Source organism: Rhinoderma darwinii, chromosome 8 (assembly GCF_050947455.1).
Source record: "Rhinoderma darwinii isolate aRhiDar2 chromosome 8, aRhiDar2.hap1, whole genome shotgun sequence".
Classification (NCBI taxonomy): Eukaryota; Metazoa; Chordata; class Amphibia; order Anura; family Rhinodermatidae; genus Rhinoderma; species Rhinoderma darwinii.
The window spans coordinates 13,377,008-13,396,605 of record NC_134694.1 but is presented as its reverse complement, the minus strand read 5'-3'; the positions used below and the strand labels follow the sequence as shown (position 1 = coordinate 13,396,605).

At 43.4% G+C, this 19,598-nt stretch overlaps 1 protein-coding gene across 1 annotated transcript in view; it reads left to right on the top strand.

The window, feature by feature from the left end:
* Positions 1 to 19,598, top strand: part of CCDC187 (coiled-coil domain containing 187) — a 72,014-nt gene that overhangs the window by 16,488 nt on the left and 35,928 nt on the right. Inside the window, exons 9-13 of the mRNA XM_075835166.1 lie at positions 393 to 518; positions 738 to 1,258; positions 1,833 to 1,915; positions 3,038 to 3,555; positions 12,513 to 12,615. Coding sequence (XP_075691281.1) covers positions 393 to 518; positions 738 to 1,258; positions 1,833 to 1,915; positions 3,038 to 3,555; positions 12,513 to 12,615 — 1,351 coding nt within the window. The remainder of the gene's footprint in view (positions 1 to 392; positions 519 to 737; positions 1,259 to 1,832; positions 1,916 to 3,037; positions 3,556 to 12,512; positions 12,616 to 19,598) is intronic.

Sequence of the window (19,598 nt, the reverse complement as noted above, 5' to 3'; positions counted from 1 at the left end):
AATCGCGAGTGGCTTAAAAAAGTCTGAAAATCAGGAGCTGTTTTCCCTTGAAAACAGCTCCATATTTTGAGACGCTTTTGACTCGTGTGAATATACCCTAATAATGCAACAATTTCTTTGGAAAAAACACTTTCACTCCTCTTCCCTGTCATCCCGTCAGGATGAGAAGTTCTTTCAGCTCTGGCTCCATAAAATGATGTCGACACAATGTTGCTTTTTTTCCCCCTAGATCAGTGATCTCCAATCTGTGGCTCTCCAGTGTTTCAAAACTACTACTCCCAGGAGACCACTGGTCTTGATCATTAGACACTATAGTCAGTTACTATTCATCCAGCACCACTCTCAACATGACGATAACACATCTTGGCATTTTGCTTTCTTTGTGTATTCAGGCCTTTATGGAGCTTCAGCATGGAGAGAAGGTCAGAAACTTGTCCAACAAATACTCGGGCCATCACCGGTCATATTGTTGAAAAATCGTTCACCCAAGACAGAAGACCTACATGTATTGCAAAAAGGTATCTTAAAAGTGATTCCAGATCTATCTCTCTCCTACCCGTCTTCTCTCTCTGCTACCCGTCTTCTCTCTCTGCTACCCGTCTTCTCTCTCTGCTACCCGTCTTCTCTCTCTGCTACCCGTCTTCTCTCTCTGCTACCCGTTTTCTCTCTCTGCTACCCGTTTTCTCTCTCTGCTACCCGTTTTCTCTCTCTGCTACCCGTCTTTCTTTATTTTGCAGGAAGATGCCAGAAAATAGGGTCACCTAATAGTCTAAAACACAAGCATCAGCCCAATACCCATGTATTAGTGAAAAGAAGAATTGGTATAGCCCAGCTCACACCAGAGATCAATGCTGAAGAACATCAATCAAGACCTGCATGTAAAATGTCTGGTAAAGATAGAAAGCAAACTAGTGATCGTAGTAGATCAAAGAGCTTTTCTCCAAAAACACCCCATGCAACTTACAACAACATGGAGATGAGACCCCTTGGAAAGGAAAATGTTGAAGATCATGAGGGTCAACCCAACTGCAGCAAAAAACGAAGTTACAGTGTGGAGCAAATCAGAGACTTCATGAAGAAGAAGGCAATAGAGAGGCAGAAGATTGAGCGTGAGAACCAGATGAAGATGAAGAAAGCTTCGCGGATGAGGCAGCAACAATTAGATAATGTGCTTAAGAAGCAGAAAGAAGCTTTTCCATCAAAGAGAGCAGCCATAAGCACAGCTGTGTCCTGGAAGAACCCCCACATACAACCTTGTGTAAGTAATCGTAACTTCCAAGAAGAATGACCGTCACATAACACAACCATATACAGTCTAGAGCAGCGGTCTCCAACCTGTGGCTCTCTAGATGTTGCAAAACTACAACTCCCAGCATGTTTTCAAAGGGTATATCAACAGGGGTTGTGTGTCTTGGTCATTAAGCCGTAATCGTCTGCAACTTTCCAATATACTAAGTATTAGAGTTCATCAACCTTTCCAAGATCTCTGCTTGCTGCCAGTGAATTGATTCTGCTTTTCATCCACACAAGTCTGTAGAAACCCTATTCGTCTCACAGCTGCAGGTTTGCTACAATTGTATCCAGTCTAGGCAATCCTCTGTGAGCTAGATATATTGCGGACATAAATCTCTATCCTGTTCTGATAGTTTGCTGCAATGTATCAGTGGTCTGTAAAGGAGTCCAGGCTGTTTAGCTAAAAGGATGAGCAGCAAGTAAGGAGTTTGAGGAACTAAACCACAAAGTATAGTAGAAAGTTGTATGTTTTTTGTATTATACTTTATATAGGTCTCTATAACCTTATTTTTGTCACTACCAATGACTTTGACTTGCAGGAGGTGGAAAATGTCAGGAAAAACCTCTCGGAATGGCTTCACGTAACATCCAATGACTTGCTGAAAGAAGATGATGGAGCGAGGTACATTTACCGAATAAAAGCTGTACGACTACGCAATTGCTGGAAACAGATTAAAGGGGTTTTCTCAGAATCCTAAATTATCACTTATCCGCAGGATAGGTAATAATGTTCTGCTGGGACCCACACCAATCATGAGAACGGGGGTCCCGAGCACCCCCGTTTCTCCCCACTGCTTGACCGCAGTGAGGAGGAGCTTGAATGAAGCGGCGGTCAAGCTTGCGCGCTGCCGGTCTTTTCAAAGTCTGGGAATTATGTAAACAGCCGAGTGCAGCGCTAGACTGTTGCTGTCATTTTCATAAACATTGAATAGAGTGGCGGGTGCATGCTCGACTACCGCTCCATTCAAGCTCCTCCTCACTACGGGGGGTGGGGTGCGGAGTGGAGGATCTGGGGGCTTGGGACCCCCGTTCTCACGATCGGTGTGGCCCCAGCAATGAGAAAATAATTGCCTATCCTCTGGATAGAGGATCATTTATGATTCTGGGAAAGCCCCTTTCAGGCAGCCTATACTAACATACTACTTAGTATTTATGAATGTGGGGAATCTTTACAATTCTAGGTGGCCTGTAGCTGGCAGTATTTGAGTATTTTATTCCACAAATATATCTCGTATAAGAAATTGCTAAATGTGGTACATTTGTAATATCCTGCTATGTGCTCAGTGCTCACGGGGACTGTGACAGAGGGCAATCTAATTATATACCATGCACCGAGACCACCGTATTGTGGTCCATTTGTTTCAGTGTTGCGTGCCATAAATATTGTAGCATGTCTCCCCCCGCCCTATAAAAACTGCTGCAGTGCTTCTTGGAAAAGTATGGGCTGATATATGGCATCCAATGGAGTATAATGCCTGTGATGGGATCCATGCCCTTTTCTGAAATTAATAATGTTTCAGGGCACATTGGCACAGCCGTGTGTACGATGCATGTGAGGCCCATGTATTTCATGGCCAAAACAGGTGTGGATCCCACCAGAGGATCTTTCCTACTTTTATCTGTTTGGGATTTGCCCCATTTTTGTGAAGTAACATACGGTCATAGTGGGGAAGGAGAATATGCCTGTTTATAGAGTGAGGTGTTACTTTATACTCCTGTATTATTTTCTATAATATTTATATAGAATAGCAAATTCTAAAAAGCAGAAGGCCGAGATGATATCGAAGGATCAACGTTCCAGTCCACTCCGTCTTCAAGACTTGGTTCCCGTTCCCACCTCGAGCCAAGACATCCAGGTCAGAGACATAGACTCCGCCAGGGGGCTGAATGATGAAGCTTTATCCTCACACACCGCTGACGTCTTCTCGCAGTGTAGAAACCACCAGGAGCGGCTAAACGCAATATGGACCACCGCTAAAGACCTGGGGAGGAGGGTTGAGCTGGAGTGTAACAGACTTGGTTCTCCAAACTTTGGTCAACACTCAGGAACAAGTGTCTCCTCGCCTTCTCCGTCACAAATGATTTCAGCATCTGATGAACCTTTCATTGCTGGGAAGAACCTCGCAGTAAATGTAACGAAGCTTCCAGAAGACAATGAAGGCCTATTACCTACGTCTGTATATACTGGCTCTTGCTGGATCCCAGACAGTGCAAAGGTTCCTACTGGGCCTGTGAAGAAAAACAGACTCCGTATTAATAAAGGTATTTATGCAATTTTTACATTACAATTTGCTTTGGGTTTACCTGCTGGGAAACTGGCAGAGATGAACGCATATGTTAACATTTATACGCTATTATACATATAGATGTACATAAGGCTCTGTGCACACCTCGTTTTGCCCCCTTAGTTTAGCGCATATTTAGGAAAAGCTCCTGATCTATACACGAAGCGTGTCCATGGGGCTCCATTAGCCCGAATAAGGCCAGAAGAGTGTACCACTCGGAATGTATGGCATACGTCAGACATACGCTTAACGTATACGTCACGGGCATTTCATGACGTATTTGTTCAAAACGGATACCATTATAGTGTATGGTGACAGATGCCACTGTTAGGCCATCCGTCACAGCCTCCGTTTAATGTATATGTCGGGAGCGTTTCCCTGCGTATGCGACAAACCTAGGGCATAAAACGTGGTGTGCACAGAGCCTAAAAAGTTGAGTCACTACAATTACAGCCTATGTTAAAGGGATTGTACAGGATTAGTAAAGCATGCCTATTTCCTTCCAGAAACAGCGCCACACCTGTCCATGGGTGTGATTGGTAATGCAGCTCAGAAAAATTGGTGAAGACCCTAGCAGCTGGCAGGGATAATTTTAATGAACAAACAGATAAATGTGCATAGGCACAAAGAAGTCCCAAATTTCCCAGCTGCTATCGAATTAATTAAAATATAACTTTTAATGTTTAGATTAGAAACAAGTTGGAAACAAGTTGCAGTAAATAAAGTAAATAGTTGTACAATAGTTTGTTTGATTAAAATTTTTCTTCAGAGCTGGTTAGTCTAACGTTGGAGATCTGGAGTGTATTAGGATCTCAGTGTGTCAGGCATGGACGGCAGCTGCAGACTGCTCGGGCAGCCTCTATTATGACACAGTGGTAGGGTTTATTAGTTTGACCAGCTATGATTTTAAAAAAGAAGAAACGCTAGCCCCCCCGACATGTTTCACTGCTTCAGCAGCGTCCTCAGGGGATAATTTCAGGGCTATTACTCGCGCGTTTGATTTCCTCTTCCTTATATAGTGAGGAAACACCTCTTTCATGGTGTGTCATCACCCCGAAGCAACCAATAAAGACTGTGAACCGGGACGAGCCTTCTCTGTGTTTAACTGGCACAGAGATCGGCCTATCATATGTCGAGGCCGTTGTTCCGGACATGTGGAATGCCTGGTGCATGCGCACTACCGTCAGATCAAGTGATAGAATCAGGTAATGGAATTTATGGCTTTTAGGAGATCGTTATTCTTAGTGGAGTTGGTGGTGATGCCCGAAACTGAACGATACATTGTATATACAGGTGCATTCTATGTTGCCGGCGAACTCTTAGTTTTTCATCAAACAATAGAGTTGTCTGATGAAATAGGTCATTGGTTCCATAGTCTGTACTACTGTCAGGGAGGTCATTGTCAAAATCAGACTATAAGTAGCAACGCTTACGTGCCTAAGTTAGATCCGGACATAGAATTACGATGTTTAAGGGAAACCACTGTGATCACTAAAGATGCCGTAATAGACGAGAGAGAAAAGAGTAAATGTGCTCTGTATTCAGGTGCACTGCATGTTATCGGCTGCATCTACATTTACTGGCATTTAGTATAGATCCTAAATTTAGAGGTAGTTACATCTGGACGTATATGTATTTGTTGAGATGACAGTGAGATATGGCCTTTGTTGAGACCTCTGCTGTCATTAGAGAATACCGCAGCAGATAAATGCGCTGTATGTATAGTCGCATAACATATTGTCATCTAAATTTAGGTTTGCCTGCTGTGATGTTATTACTGTAACGTATATCTATATTTACCCACATATGATTGAATTACTATGTGGCAGGTGTATTTTCTAAAGTGAACCAGAATATGCGCCGTGTGTGCCGGCGTGTGAGGTATTAACTACTACGTCTTAGTTTCTCATCCTGATGTAGTTGCGCTGTTTAAGTAACTGTTTGGGTGTATATATACATCCACAAACAGTAGTGGTAATTAAAGTGCTGGCATCGGTGTTCATGATGATGACATGTATAGAGGGAGAGGAAAAATGTCTTATTTTAAATTGTACAACGGCAATGCGTTGTAAATTTGTTATCAAAACTACTTGTTGAGTATGCTGATATATATTAATAATTGTATGTTTTTTTAGTTTTTGTTTTTTGGAAGTCCTGTATAGCATCCTATTAGTTGATAGGTAGTAGTTAGGGTAGATGTGTGTGGAATTAGTACTAGTGACTGTGGTAGTAAGTAAGTGAATGTATGGGAAAATTGATAAGGGAAAAATTATGAAGAAATTTCTGAGTAGGTTATGGATAACCTACAGGAAAGCAGCAAATGTGAAGCCCTCATTGAGACCATTGGGACTAAGAGAATTGAGTCTGTGTATCCAGCGTGCCTCTTCTTGTAATAATTTTTTGTCTAAGTTTCCAGACCTTGGACCCAGTTTTACTTGTGCAATACCCCAGAATTTTAGAGTGTTGCTATTTCCTTCATGAAAGTATCTAATGTGCCTCGAGAGGGGTGTATCTTCTTGTGTGTTAATTGTACTGATGTGCTTTGAGATCCTTCTTCTTAGTTGTTGGACGGTCTTACCGATGTAGAGTTTTGGACATGGACAAGTGGCGACATATATAACACCGCTACTCTGGCAGTTGATAAATTGCCTTATAGTATATTGTTTATCATCCACCGGGTTTTTAAAGGTTTTGTTTTTTAGCATGTAGGGGCAGAAGGAACATTTTCCACAGGGGTATGATCCTGTGGCAGGTGATGGAAGCCATGTTTGACGAGGAGTGGATATTGTTGTATAGTGGCTGTGCGTAAGATATTCTCGGAGGTTCTTGCCACGTCGATACGTAATGCTTGGGCTATTAGAGATTACCTCAGGTCGGGATCTGCCTGCAGAATGGGCCAGTGATTTCGCAAAATGTTTGATGCAAGAGGTGAACATGCATCGAAGTTTCCAATGCATCTGATCAAGGAGGGATGTTGATCTTTGTTTTTGACTAGATATTTGTTTCCATACAAGAGTTCGTCTCTCGAGACTGCTCTAGCTCTAGCGTATGCCCTATGTAAGGTCTTTTTTGGGTATCCTCGAGCCATAAATTTTTGAAAGAGGGTATCACATTCTTGTTGAAAGGTTAGTTCGTCAGAGCAATTTCTCCTTGCCCTAAGGTATTGTCCTATTGGTATCCCTTTTTTGAGGGCCGGTGGATGAAAGCTCCCCCAATGAAGGAAGCTATTTGTGGCTGTTTCCTTGCGATAAATGTCAGTATGGACACTCCCACCAGAGTCCAAGGAGATCTGAAGGTCCAAAAAATTAATTTGATTTGTGTGTATATGGTGAGTAAAATGCATGCCTATGGTGTTGCTATTGATAATGTCCATAAAATTAAGAAAAAGTGTCTTGTCACCATCCCAAAAAACTAGTATATCATCTATATACCTGCCCCAAAATAAAATGTGCCTGGTGTAAGAAAGTAAATCTTCATTGAAAATTATTGTGTCTTCCCACCACCCCAGAAATAAGTTGGCGTATGTGGGTGCGCAAACTGTGCCCATGGCTGTTCCTTTTAATTGGTGGTAAAATTTACCATTGAAAAGAAAATAATTGTGCGTGAGAAGAAATTGGAGAAGAGAAATAGTGAAATTGTTGTGTACGTGAAACTGTGTTCCTTTTGTGTTCAGAAAGTGCTGAACTGCTTTTAGACCAAGCTCGTGTGTTATGTTAGTGTAGAGTGACTCTACATCTATCGTGGCTATTAGTGTGGTGGTGGTGACATTGATCTCTTGGATTCTGGTGAGAGTGTCCTTGGTGTCTCTAAGGAAGGATGGTAGAGCTCTGACGAAAGGGGATAGAATCTCATCAACGTATATACTAATTCCCTGAGTTAAATTGTCATTACCCGATACGATGGGTCTGCCGGGGATTGGTTTGATATTTTTATGAATCTTAGGTACTGCATAAAAAGTTGATAATGTTGGTTTAGCATTAAACATAAATTTATATTCGTCCTGCGTAATTAGTTCTTTAGTCTTTGCCTCACTTCGATGCATGTTCACCTCTTGTATCAAACATTTTGCGAAATCACTGGCCCATTCTGCAGGCAGATCCCGACCTATCTGAGGTAATCTCTAATAGCCCAAGCATTACGTATCGACGTGGCAAGAACCTCCGAGAATATCTTACGCACAGCCACTATACAACAATATCCACTCCTCGTCAAACATGGCTTCCATCACCTGCCACAGGATCATACCCCTGTGGAAAATGTTCCTTCTGCCCCTACATGCTAAAAAACAAAACCTTTAAAAACCCGGTGGACGATAAACAATATACTATAAGGCAATTTATCAACTGCCAGAGTAGCGGTGTTATATATGCCGCCACTTGTCCATGTCCAAAACTCTACATCGGTAAGACCGTCCAACAACTAAGAAGAAGGATCTCAAAGCACATCAGTACAATTAACACACAAGAAGATACACCCCTCTCGAGGCACATTAGATACTTTCATGAAGGAAATAGCAACACTCTAAAATTCTGGGGTATTGCACAAGTAAAACTGGGTCCAAGGTCTGGAAACTTAGACAAAAAATTATTACAAGAAGAGGCACGCTGGATACACAGACTCAATTCTCTTAGTCCCAATGGTCTCAATGAGGGCTTCACATTTGCTGCTTTCCTGTAGGTTATCCATAACCTACTCAGAAATTTCTTCATAATTTTTCCCTTATCAATTTTCCCATACATTCACTTACTTACTACCACAGTCACTAGTACTAATTCCACACACATCTACCCTAACTACTACCTATCAACTAATAGGATGCTATACAGGACTTCCAAAAAACAAAAACTAAAAAAACATACAATTATTAATATATATCAGCATACTCAACAAGTAGTTTTGATAACAAATTTACAACGCATTGCCGTTGTACAATTTAAAATAAGACATTTTTCCTCTCCCTCTATACATGTCATCATCATGAACACCGATGCCAGCACTTTAATTACCACTACTGTTTGTGGATGTATATATACACCCAAACAGTTACTTAAACAGCGCAACTACATCAGGATGAGAAACTAAGACGTAGTAGTTAATACCTCACACGCCGGCACACACGGCGCATATTCTGGTTCACTTTAGAAAATACACCTGCCACATAGTAATTCAATCATATGTGGGTAAATATAGATATACCTTACAGTAATAACATCACAGCAGGCAAACCTAAATTTAGATGACAATATGTTATGCGACTATACATACAGCGCATTTATCTGCTGCGGTATTCTCTAATGGAACCGATAAAAACACAGGGACATATACAGAAACACCGAAAAAGGCCATACTTGCAAATGGACACAGCCAGGCCAGAAATGCTGATGAAAGGGCGAGCAGGTGCTTTAAATAATAATAGCCACTCCCACTAGTCTTGAGGGGAGTGGTGTGTGGTGCATGGGATGTGTAGTAAGAAATAATAAATGAATAGTGTGTGTGCAAGTGTAATACTATAAGTGAAATATAGGGGGCAGTAATAAATGAAGTGCCTCAATAGAAATAAATGGATAATGGGGTGCAAGTGAGTGAAACATGGAGGGATAGTGTGTACGTCATGAGGCACAACGTGTATAGCCAGGTAGAAGCCTATTTGTGACGCCTTGATAATTCATAGAGCGGGCTACCCTGCTTGCTATGCCAAACAACAACACACCAAGCTCTCCCAGCATCAAAGACCCGGCTGTGTCCAAGAGAAGCGAATATACATAATAATGAAAAATACCTGGGGTATTGGTAATCATTTTGGCCAAAAGGACGCAAGCTCGCAATCCGCGACAAGGATCCCCAGACTTGCGAGTCCCTAAATCCTAAACTGGAACAGAACGTTCCTGATGCACAAACAGAACCGATAAAAACACAGGGACATATACAGAAACACCGAAAAAGGCCATACTTGCAAATGGACACAGCCAGGCCAGAAATGCTGATGAAAGGGCGAGCAGGTGCTTTAAATAATAATAGCCACTCCCACTAGTCTTGAGGGGAGTGGTGTGTGGTGCATGGGATGTGTAGTAAGAAATAATAAATGAATAGTGTGTGTGCAAGTGTAATACTATAAGTGAAATATAGGGGGCAGTAATAAATGAAGTGCCTCAATAGAAATAAATGGATAATGGGGTGCAAGTGAGTGAAACATGGAGGGATAGTGTGTACGTCATGAGGCACAACGTGTATAGCCAGGTAGAAGCCTATTTGTGACGCCTTGATAATTCATAGAGCGGGCTACCCTGCTTGCTATGCCAAACAACAACACACCAAGCTCTCCCAGCATCAAAGACCCGGCTGTGTCCAAGAGAAGCGAATATACATAATAATGAAAAATACCTGGGGTATTGGTAATCATTTTGGCCAAAAGGACGCAAGCTCGCAATCCGCGACAAGGATCCCCAGACTTGCGAGTCCCTAAATCCTAAACTGGAACAGAACGTTCCTGATGCACAAACAGAACCGATAAAAACACACAGGGACATATACAGAAACACCGAAAAAGGCCATACTTGCAAATGGACTAGTGGGAGTGGCTATTATTATTTAAAGCACCTGCTCGCCCTTTCATCAGCATTTCTGGCCTGGCTGTGTCCATTTGCAAGTATGGCCTTTTTCGGTATTCTCTAATGACAGCAGAGGTCTCAACAAAGGCCATATCTCACTGTCATCTCAACAAATACATATACGTCCAGATGTAACTACCTCTAAATTTAGGATCTATACTAAATGCCAGTAAATGTAGATGCAGCCGATAACATGCAGTGCACCTGAATACAGAGCACATTTACTCTTTTCTCTCTCGTCTATTACGGCATCTTTAGTGATCACAGTGGTTTCCCTTAAACATCGTAATTCTATGTCCGGATCTAACTTAGGCACGTAAGCGTTGCTACTTATAGTCTGATTTTGACAATGACCTCCCTGACAGTAGTACAGACTATGGAACCAATGACCTATTTCATCAGACAACTCTATTGTTTGATGAAAAACTAAGAGTTCGCCGGCAACATAGAATGCACCTGTATATACAATGTATCGTTCAGTTTCGGGCATCACCACCAACTCCACTAAGAATAACGATCTCCTAAAAGCCATAAATTCCATTACCTGATTCTATCACTTGATCTGACGGTAGTGCGCATGCACCAGGCATTCCACATGTCCGGAACAACGGCCTCGACATATGATAGGCCGATCTCTGTGCCAGTTAAACACAGAGAAGGCTCGTCCCGGTTCACAGTCTTTATTGGTTGCTTCGGGGTGATGACACACCATGAAAGAGGTGTTTCCTCACTATATAAGGAAGAGGAAATCAAACGCGCGAGTAATAGCCCTGAAATTATCCCCTGAGGACGCTGCTGAAGCAGTGAAACATGTCGGGGGGGCTAGCGTTTCTTCTTTTTTAAAATCATAGCTGGTCAAACTAATAAACCCTACCACTGTGTCATAATAGAGGCTGCCCGAGCAGTCTGCAGCTGCCGTCCATGCCTGACACACTGAGATCCTAATACACTCCAGATCTCCAACGTTAGACTAACCAGCTCTGAAGAAAAAAAATTTTAATCAAACAAACTATTGTACAACTATTTACTTTATTTACTGCAACTTGTTTCCAACTTGTTTCTAATCTAAACATTAAAAGTTATATTTTAATTAATTCGATAGCAGCTGGGAAATTTGGGACTTCTTTGTGCCTATGCACATTTATCTGTTTGGTAATGCAGCTCATCTCCCTTGAAGTTACTGGGGCAGAGCTGCAATACCATTCACAACTTGTGGACGGGTGTGGCGCTGTTTCTGGAAGGAAACAGCCATGTAGAGTTGCCTTTAAAGCTCTGATGGTCTCCGAGCTGAAAGCCCCTGGCATTCCCTGCTGGCTCAATGTCTGTACAGAGCTTTCTTTGGTGATTTGTATTCTTGCAAGTGTAGTTTTTACAATAGGCACTGTACAGTAATCTGATATAGGAAATCTGTCCCCTGCATTACAGGGGCTTAGTTTAGCTGTTATGGGCGTGTCTGTCAGCAAGCTTGTTGACCATTTCCAATAACAACCTTCAGAATAGCGAGTGCAGCTCTGCAGTATAATACAGGATGTAACTCCGGATAAGTACAAGATAAGTAATGTATTTATATGTAGACTGTCAAATGGTTATTTAAGGTGAACCTAAACAAAGCCCATTAAATACTTTACCTAACAAGATGTTGTTGCGCTAAGTGGCACTACGTGGTGCAGCTTTGCTTATCTCTTTGCTCTCCGTCTACTTGATGATAAAGATCTAGTACCATGACGGAGGACACTTTTTCTTCGACCTTAAGCTGAAACTTGTAAGAAGTAAGAGCAGTGTTACGGGCTCCAATATTTCTTCGTCTTTAGGTCACACAACAGTAGAAGATGCAATTAACAGAAGCAGAATCGTGTTCTTTACCTTCTTTATAATGGTCCTGACCGTACCAAGCAAGGCTGTACACTAAGGAGGGAGGGCTCCATAGCAAATTACATTGTGGCTCCACCTTCTGATGCAGGTCTTGGGTTGGCTATACAATCCCTTGCCAGTCATCCCCACCGATGCGACTTTCCTCAATCGCTAATATTGGGAGTCAGAGCTTGAAGAGAAGCGGTTAAGTGCCAATTAGTCAACTTTGCTATTTATCATTATGTTCTTCTAGTCGCCAGAGTTAACTCACAACCACTGTTTTATCAGCGCCACACTTGTCTATGGGCTGTGCCTGGTATTGCAGTGAATGGGGCTCTACTGTAATACCAGGCACAGCCAACGAACTAAAGTGGCGCAGTTTCCGTAAAAAATGTAGGCCCTGTTTTCTAATGTCATAAGTCCCTTTTTTACTTCTTAGCACAATAAATGTCACTTATTAATAACTTTTTCCCAGACTACAAAGAAAAAACTATTTCTCAAACCAAAATGCTCCATCCAGAAATTCACAGCGAAACAACACAAAAAGGTGTTTTCATCCGTCGATCTGCTAGCACAAGGTAAGTAACTTCTTATTTTTTATTTATTTTTTAAACTCGTTTTATTGAAGAAACGTAGTACAAATGCAATCATTCCATACACTTAATACAGTACATATTGCAGACATGGATGATAATCTTTACCTTTCCAACTTTACATATAAGGAGAAGTACATACATGCAATCAGACATTTTAACATGAGTCTAGGATCCATCAGAATTACAAAAGCAGCTATATTGGAGAACAGTAACCAAGACAAATTTGAACACTTTGCATAAATGATCTAGATCCACCACCCCAGATGTTCAGACATGTGTTAATGATCTACGCAGGTCGCTATACCTGTGCGGAGTATACTGTGTCCCTGCAGAATCACACCAAGCTTCCCATATCCCATGAAATTTATCAATGCGACCCCTCTGTCTATACATTATTCTCTCATACGGGATAACCGCGTTCACCAGTGCTTTCCACCTTGCCACTGTGGGAGGGCGGGGGTCCATCCACCTTAAAGCAATAGCTTTTCGTGCCATAAACAGAATTTCCCGGAGGAATATTTTCAGATAATGTGGCCACTGTTCATCCTGGAGGATACCAAATATACACACTTGTGGGCTTACTGGGACCGGAATATGCATGATTCCCGCAGCAACTCCTACCACCTCCTTCCAAAAAGAGGAGATAACCGGACACTCCCATATCATATGCCAGAAGTCTGAGCTAGGGTGCCTGCATCTGTGACATTCTGTTCTCGGATATCTACCCATTTTATGCATTCTAACAGGTGTCAAGTAGCTTTGGTGGACTATTAACAGCTGTATCATCCTATTGTTGGCAGCTGGCGACACGTATAATGGAGAGGTTAGGATCACATCCCAGTCCTCTTCTGCAAGGTCAGGTATCCTCGCAGTCCATCTATCCTTGACCATCAGGGGTGTACTAGCTACCTTGGCTGTAATGAGAGATGTATATATAGCTGATATCAGACCTCTGGGGCCTTGGGACCTAAAAACTCCTATCAGAGGAAGCCGAGTGAATGTCGTGTCAGTGGGGGGGAATTGGGCATTGAGAGCATGACGCAGTTGTAAATATCTATAAAAAGCAGTCCTGGGTATTGCAAACTCCGACTGCACCTGTGAAAATGATTTGAGGATGTTATCCGTATACATGTCCCCTATAGTACATATCCCCTTTTGAATCCAAAATTGTGGAGCCAGTTCCTCTGATATCTGAGGGAGAAGGGGGTTAGACCATAGTGGCATATCAATTTGTACTCCCGAGTGGCTGTATATGCTCTTCGCAGCCCTCCACACCTGAGAAGCCACCCTATGGATTGGCAACACATTTTTAATTTCGTTCAGGGACCCTTCCAATACCGGCCACAGAGTGGACATATGCATATGGAATGCCAGGTGATGTTCCCTATCTGGCAAGGCCATATTGGCAACCCATACTTTGAGGTATCTTAGTTGTCCCGCCAGATAATAAAGGTAAAGATCTGGCAGGGCCGCCCCCCCTGATGTTTTGGGGCGCTGCAGAGTAGCAAGACTGAGCTTCGATCTATTGGAGCCCCATATAAACCCTGGAAATAGGGCATGTATCTGTTTGAAAAACTTTTTGAACACTGGTGTCGCTGCATGTTCGAGGATATAGAGACATTTAGGAAGAATGACCATTTTTATTAGATTTATTCTACCCGTTACTGCTAGGGGAAGAGTGCTCCAAATCCGAAATTTAGCCTTTATATATTCTAACAATGGCAAGACATTACTGGCATGATCATTCCTATGCTCTTGATTTATAACAATTCCTAAGTATTTAAATGAGGAGACCACCCTTAATCCGTGCATCACTTCCGGCCCTCCCGCCCCCTGTAATGGCATAAAAAAGGACTTGGACCAATTGACATAAAGGCCAGAAAACCCCCCAAAGATTTCCAAGGTGGTGATTGCCAAGGGCAGTGTCACCATCGGTTGGGACATAAAGAGAACCATGTCATCTGCATATAGGCCAATCCTATCTTCCCTACCCCCTAAACTAATCCCTTTTATATCCATTATGTTGGCGTATGTGTAAGGCTAAGGGTTCTATAGCAAGTGCGAACAGCAATGGGGAGAGGGGGCAACCCTGCCGGGTACCCCTCTGTAACCGGAAATATGGGGACAGTATGCCGTTCACCAGGATTTGTGCCCTTGGTGCTTTATATAGAATCGAAATCCATCTAAGGAACTGTGGTCCAAACCCAAACCTCTCCAAAGCTTCCAACAGATATATCCATTCGATGGAGTCAAAAGCTTTCGCGGCGTCTAAAGACGCCATCGCCCAGTCAGCCTTCATCTCTTTCCCTATCTGAGCTATAATCTGTACCCTCCGGATGTTATCGGAGGTAGATTTCCCAGGCATAAAGCCTGTCTGGTCTTCATGGATTACTTGGGAAATAACTTTGTTCAGCCTATTTGCTAATATTTTAGTAAGCAATTTGTAATCATTGTTCAGTAATGATATCGGACGGTAGGAGCCACATTCCACAGGGTCTTTATCTGGTTTCAGCAGAACAATAATAGTGGCGTCATACATACTTTCGGGTAACTGCCCTCTCTCAAGTGCATACGAAAACATAGCTGCTAGTGAGGGAATGAGATGCTCTGAATATTTATGGTATACCTCAATAGGGATCCCATCAGGACCCGGTGCCTTTCCCTTAGCCATATCCTTCAAAGCTTCCCTTATTTCATCTTCAGTCACAGCCCCTTCCATGGTCTCTCTACCTTCCGTACTCAGCTTAGGGAACTGAATACCATCCATATACGACTGGAGCTCTAACTTATCATATCTAGATTGTGAGGCATATAGCCCCCTGTAAAATTGAACAAATGCCTCGGCTATGCCTTGGGAGTCAGTCAAGCATTCCCCAGAACTACTTTGAATTTTAAGAATAGCCGGGCTTTTAGAATTTTGATGTATCAAATGGGCCAACAGTTTACTAGACTGGTTACCTAGTTCAAAATATGTTTGTTTCGCAAAAAATGTCTTCCTATGTGCCTTCTCCTGCAGCAGTAGCAGGTACTTCCTCCCCATTTGCAACCATTGGTCTCTATTTGTGTCAGTGGGGTCAGCCGTATATTTACCCTCTAGTTCAGCGCATTGTTTTCCCAACTCCACTTCTGTTCTGGAGGAGTCTTTTTTAATGTATGAAATAGTGGACCGGAGACACCCCCTAAGATATGCTTTCAGTGTATCCCAGGCAATGCTGGAGTTTTCAAAAGTGCTATGTTCCCTGTTAAACACCTCCAGTTGATCAGGGATCCTATCCTGTGGGCCTATCAGGGTTAGCCAGAAGGGGTGTATTTTCCAACTTCTGGGCAGTGGAGGGCCTGGGATGCTGAAGCTGGCCACTATTGGAGAGTAATCAGATACTGCCCTGGGTTTATACGAGATTGATTCCACCAACGGTACAATTAAAGAGTTTCCCACCATATAATCTATACGGGACAGGGAGTTTCTGCCTAGGGAGTGACATGAATACACTGTAGACATCGGGTACTTATATCTATAGAGATCCTTCCAGCCCATCTCTTCAAACAGTAGACCCAAAACTGATACCGCGGAGGGTGTCCGGACCTGCCCGGTAATAGCATTAAACCTATCCATGTTGCTGTCCACCACCATGTTGAAGTCTCCCATGCCAAGCACTCTTGCGGTCGGATATGTGGCTGCAAAGGTGGCTGCCAAATGTAGAACCTGTAATGAAGCTGGCGGGGGGATGTATACACCCAACAAGACATGAGGTACATTTTCTATAAGCGCATACACAAAGACATATCTACCCTCACTATCCACTTTAGTGTGAATTGCTTCCCATCTCACCGATTTGTGCACTAGTATGGACACGCCCCTTGAGTATGTCGTGTGATATGAATGGCTAGACCACTGCACCCATGGCCGGAGAACCGTTTTCATTTTAGCTGGCGTCAGGTGTGTCTCTTGAAGGCACAGTATATGAGGGTTGATCTTGCGTATATAACTATATAATATCACTCTCTTCTGTGGATTGCCCATGCCCCTCACATTCCACGACATTACCGTTAAAGAAGACATTTCTGAACTTTATCTTCCACATACAGGAGATATCCATATTGCCTGATATACATCAACACTCCATCCCATCTCAAATAATGGATATAACTATGCATTCCATCCCTTATGCAGTTACATTTGTACATGAATGGTGCTATAACTATCCGCACCCAAGGCACATTCCAACTTAAAACCCAGAACAACAGGTTATTAATAACACAACCATACCGGCAATGCATTGAGATGCATATTACATTACCGGTGCGTGCCGTATAACGTGGCATTTTGAATATACGGGGGTAATACCCGCGCCAAACATCAGTTATGAATGCTTCCATCAGGACTTAAACGACCAGCAACTTCTTCGGGCAAGACGTCCAATACTTCAGGATAACCTAAGTCAGTACTGTTCTAGCAAAAGGACCAGCCATTCTCTGCCAGACCCAGTCTGTATCCTCTTCAAGCTGGGGCCTTATAACAGGAAAGTCCAACGGCAACAAATACTTCACCACGAGGCACCAACCTTGATATCAGGCATAGCTAGTTCCTTCGTGGCTGACGCTTGCCTCTCACCCAATCATCAGCATCCTGCGGAGAATTGAAAAAGATGGTTCTCTCTCCGTCCACAATACGCAGCCTAGCCGGATAAGACATGGAGTAAGGGACTCCCAGCTCCCGTAAACGTCGTTTAACAGCCAAAAATGTCGCCCGTTTTTTTTGCAATTCTGCCGAGAAGTCAGGGAAGATGGAGACTTTCGCCCCGTTATATGTAATTTCCGGCAACCTGCGAGTCAGACACAAAATCAAGTCCCGATCATTGCAGTTTAGCATACGTGCCAGAAGCGGTCTGGGGGGAGCCCCCGGTGGTGGCGGCCTTCCCGGCACTCTGTGGGCTCTCTCAACCGCCAAGGCTTGCGAAAATGGCGCGTCAGGAAGCAGGTTTTTAATCCACTGCAGAACGAAATCACCAGGAATCTGACCTTCAGCTCTCTCTGGCAGGCCAATTATGCGTATGTTATTACGCCTAAGTCGATTTTCCATGTCATCTGTCTTCTGTTTCCATAATTCAGCCGCCGATTCTAAGTCAGCAATGGCCTCCGGTAAGGACGCCGTTCTGTCCTCCACCCCGGATACTCTGCTCCCTCATGGTCTGCATGTCCTGTCTCATAAGGCCTATGTCAATCTTAACTTCCTCCAGCTTACCGGTAAGTGAAGTTTTACATGCTGCTATAGCTGCGAGGAGTTGAGTAGTCATTTCGGACAGCGTAGGCTCTGGGGTTGTCTCTGTATCCGATTCCTTGCTGCATGAGGCCTCTCCTCCCTTAGATCTCTGAGACAGAGGTGTGCGTCCGCCATCTTGCCCCTCACTCCTTGCAAAGTTTTGCAGCTTCTCCGCGGCCGTCTGACCTCTAGTGGGGCCCATGCTGGCTCCGGTACTTGCCCCCGGTCGTCTCGGGCGTCTGGACGGTATTTTTATGAGTTATGGAAGCCTCAGGATCTTTGCAGGATAACGATGGCGCGGGTTCACTGCGGAGCTCCTAGAACATGCGACCGCTCCTGCTGCGCGCTAAGCCACGCCCCCCAAGTAACTGCTTATTTTGTAGGCCAAATTCCCCAATACTGTTCTGATCATATGTGTTCCGGCTCACGTTTTCATCTAGGACTGTCCTCTTTCCATTGAAATAAATGAGTTCTCAAAACCTATGAGCTTTCTTTTGCGTATGTACACTTGATTGTAACATGGCCCCCCACTTACTATATGCCATTTATAAAACTGATGCCGCCTTAGATGGCAGAAGGACCAGGCACTAGGACCCGGGTGTGATTGCTAGCTCTGCACTGCCTATTTCTACAGCCCTGCATTGCGGGAGATGTGGTGGAATTTCATTGGTTGCCACGTGGGCAACTGCAACATTTCTGTTGCACCAGTTTGGATGCATCTCCCCCATTATTCCCGACACCCGGAGGACTGCAGGTTGCAGAGGATTGTGTTAAAACGGCATAACTGGGATTTCTTAAGGACCATAAACACATCTAAATAATCAGCCATATAATAAATTTCATGAAATGTATTAATGAACTGAGAAAAAAGCTGAATATTTTTGGAAATTCTTATATTTTTGGTTGTTTGCTGTGAGAAGTGTGCCTGAACTGTAGGAATAGATCTTGTTCCTCTGTTTAGAACTTGTAATGGCGCAGGGTTTCTCTAGAATAAGCTGGAGTTCTTGTGCCAGTTCTTCCAGCAGATGTGCCGCAATGGTCCGGTCCGTATTTTCCCACCAATATTTTCCGTCTTCGGATTGGGGGATATGGAAGTTTAATATCTTGCAGGCCAGGTGGACGCACACGCGTGCTATTACCTGTGTCACGTACTGGAGGGAGAACGTGTTAGCCACAGATTATTTGGTGGCCAAACAGCAGGCAGTCTTGGTAACGGCTTTACCGGCTCCTAATAATTGGGCGTAGTCCCTTGTTATTGAATAGGGTTGTTCGTTGGTGATGTCAAAGTCCAATGTCTCTAGCAGGATTGTCTCGATTATGAGTATTTCTTCTGCTGTCCTCAGGTGAGCCGGACTTCGTATGGGCAGACGTGGCTGCTTTGGGTAAAGGCAGGTATGGGAAACTTTTATCACATCTTCCAGCACCCGTGGTTGCGCCTCCAATTTAACAGCCAGTAAGAGAGTGGCAGTGGCCACGGCATACGGCTCTTATTTAGTGGAAGGATGGAGCATGTAGAAATGCTGCATGTAAACAGTGACCAAGCTGATGGTGACACGGGAGACAGAGCCACCGCCCCATGTCAATAATCAAAACTGCAGCTTGTTGGCGGTAATAAAGCTCTTTGTCAGCTCTTAGCCCGAATTCGGAGTTCTGTAATCTTCCATCTCAGAAGTAAAGTTGCTTAATTTTTTTTTTATCGAATGTT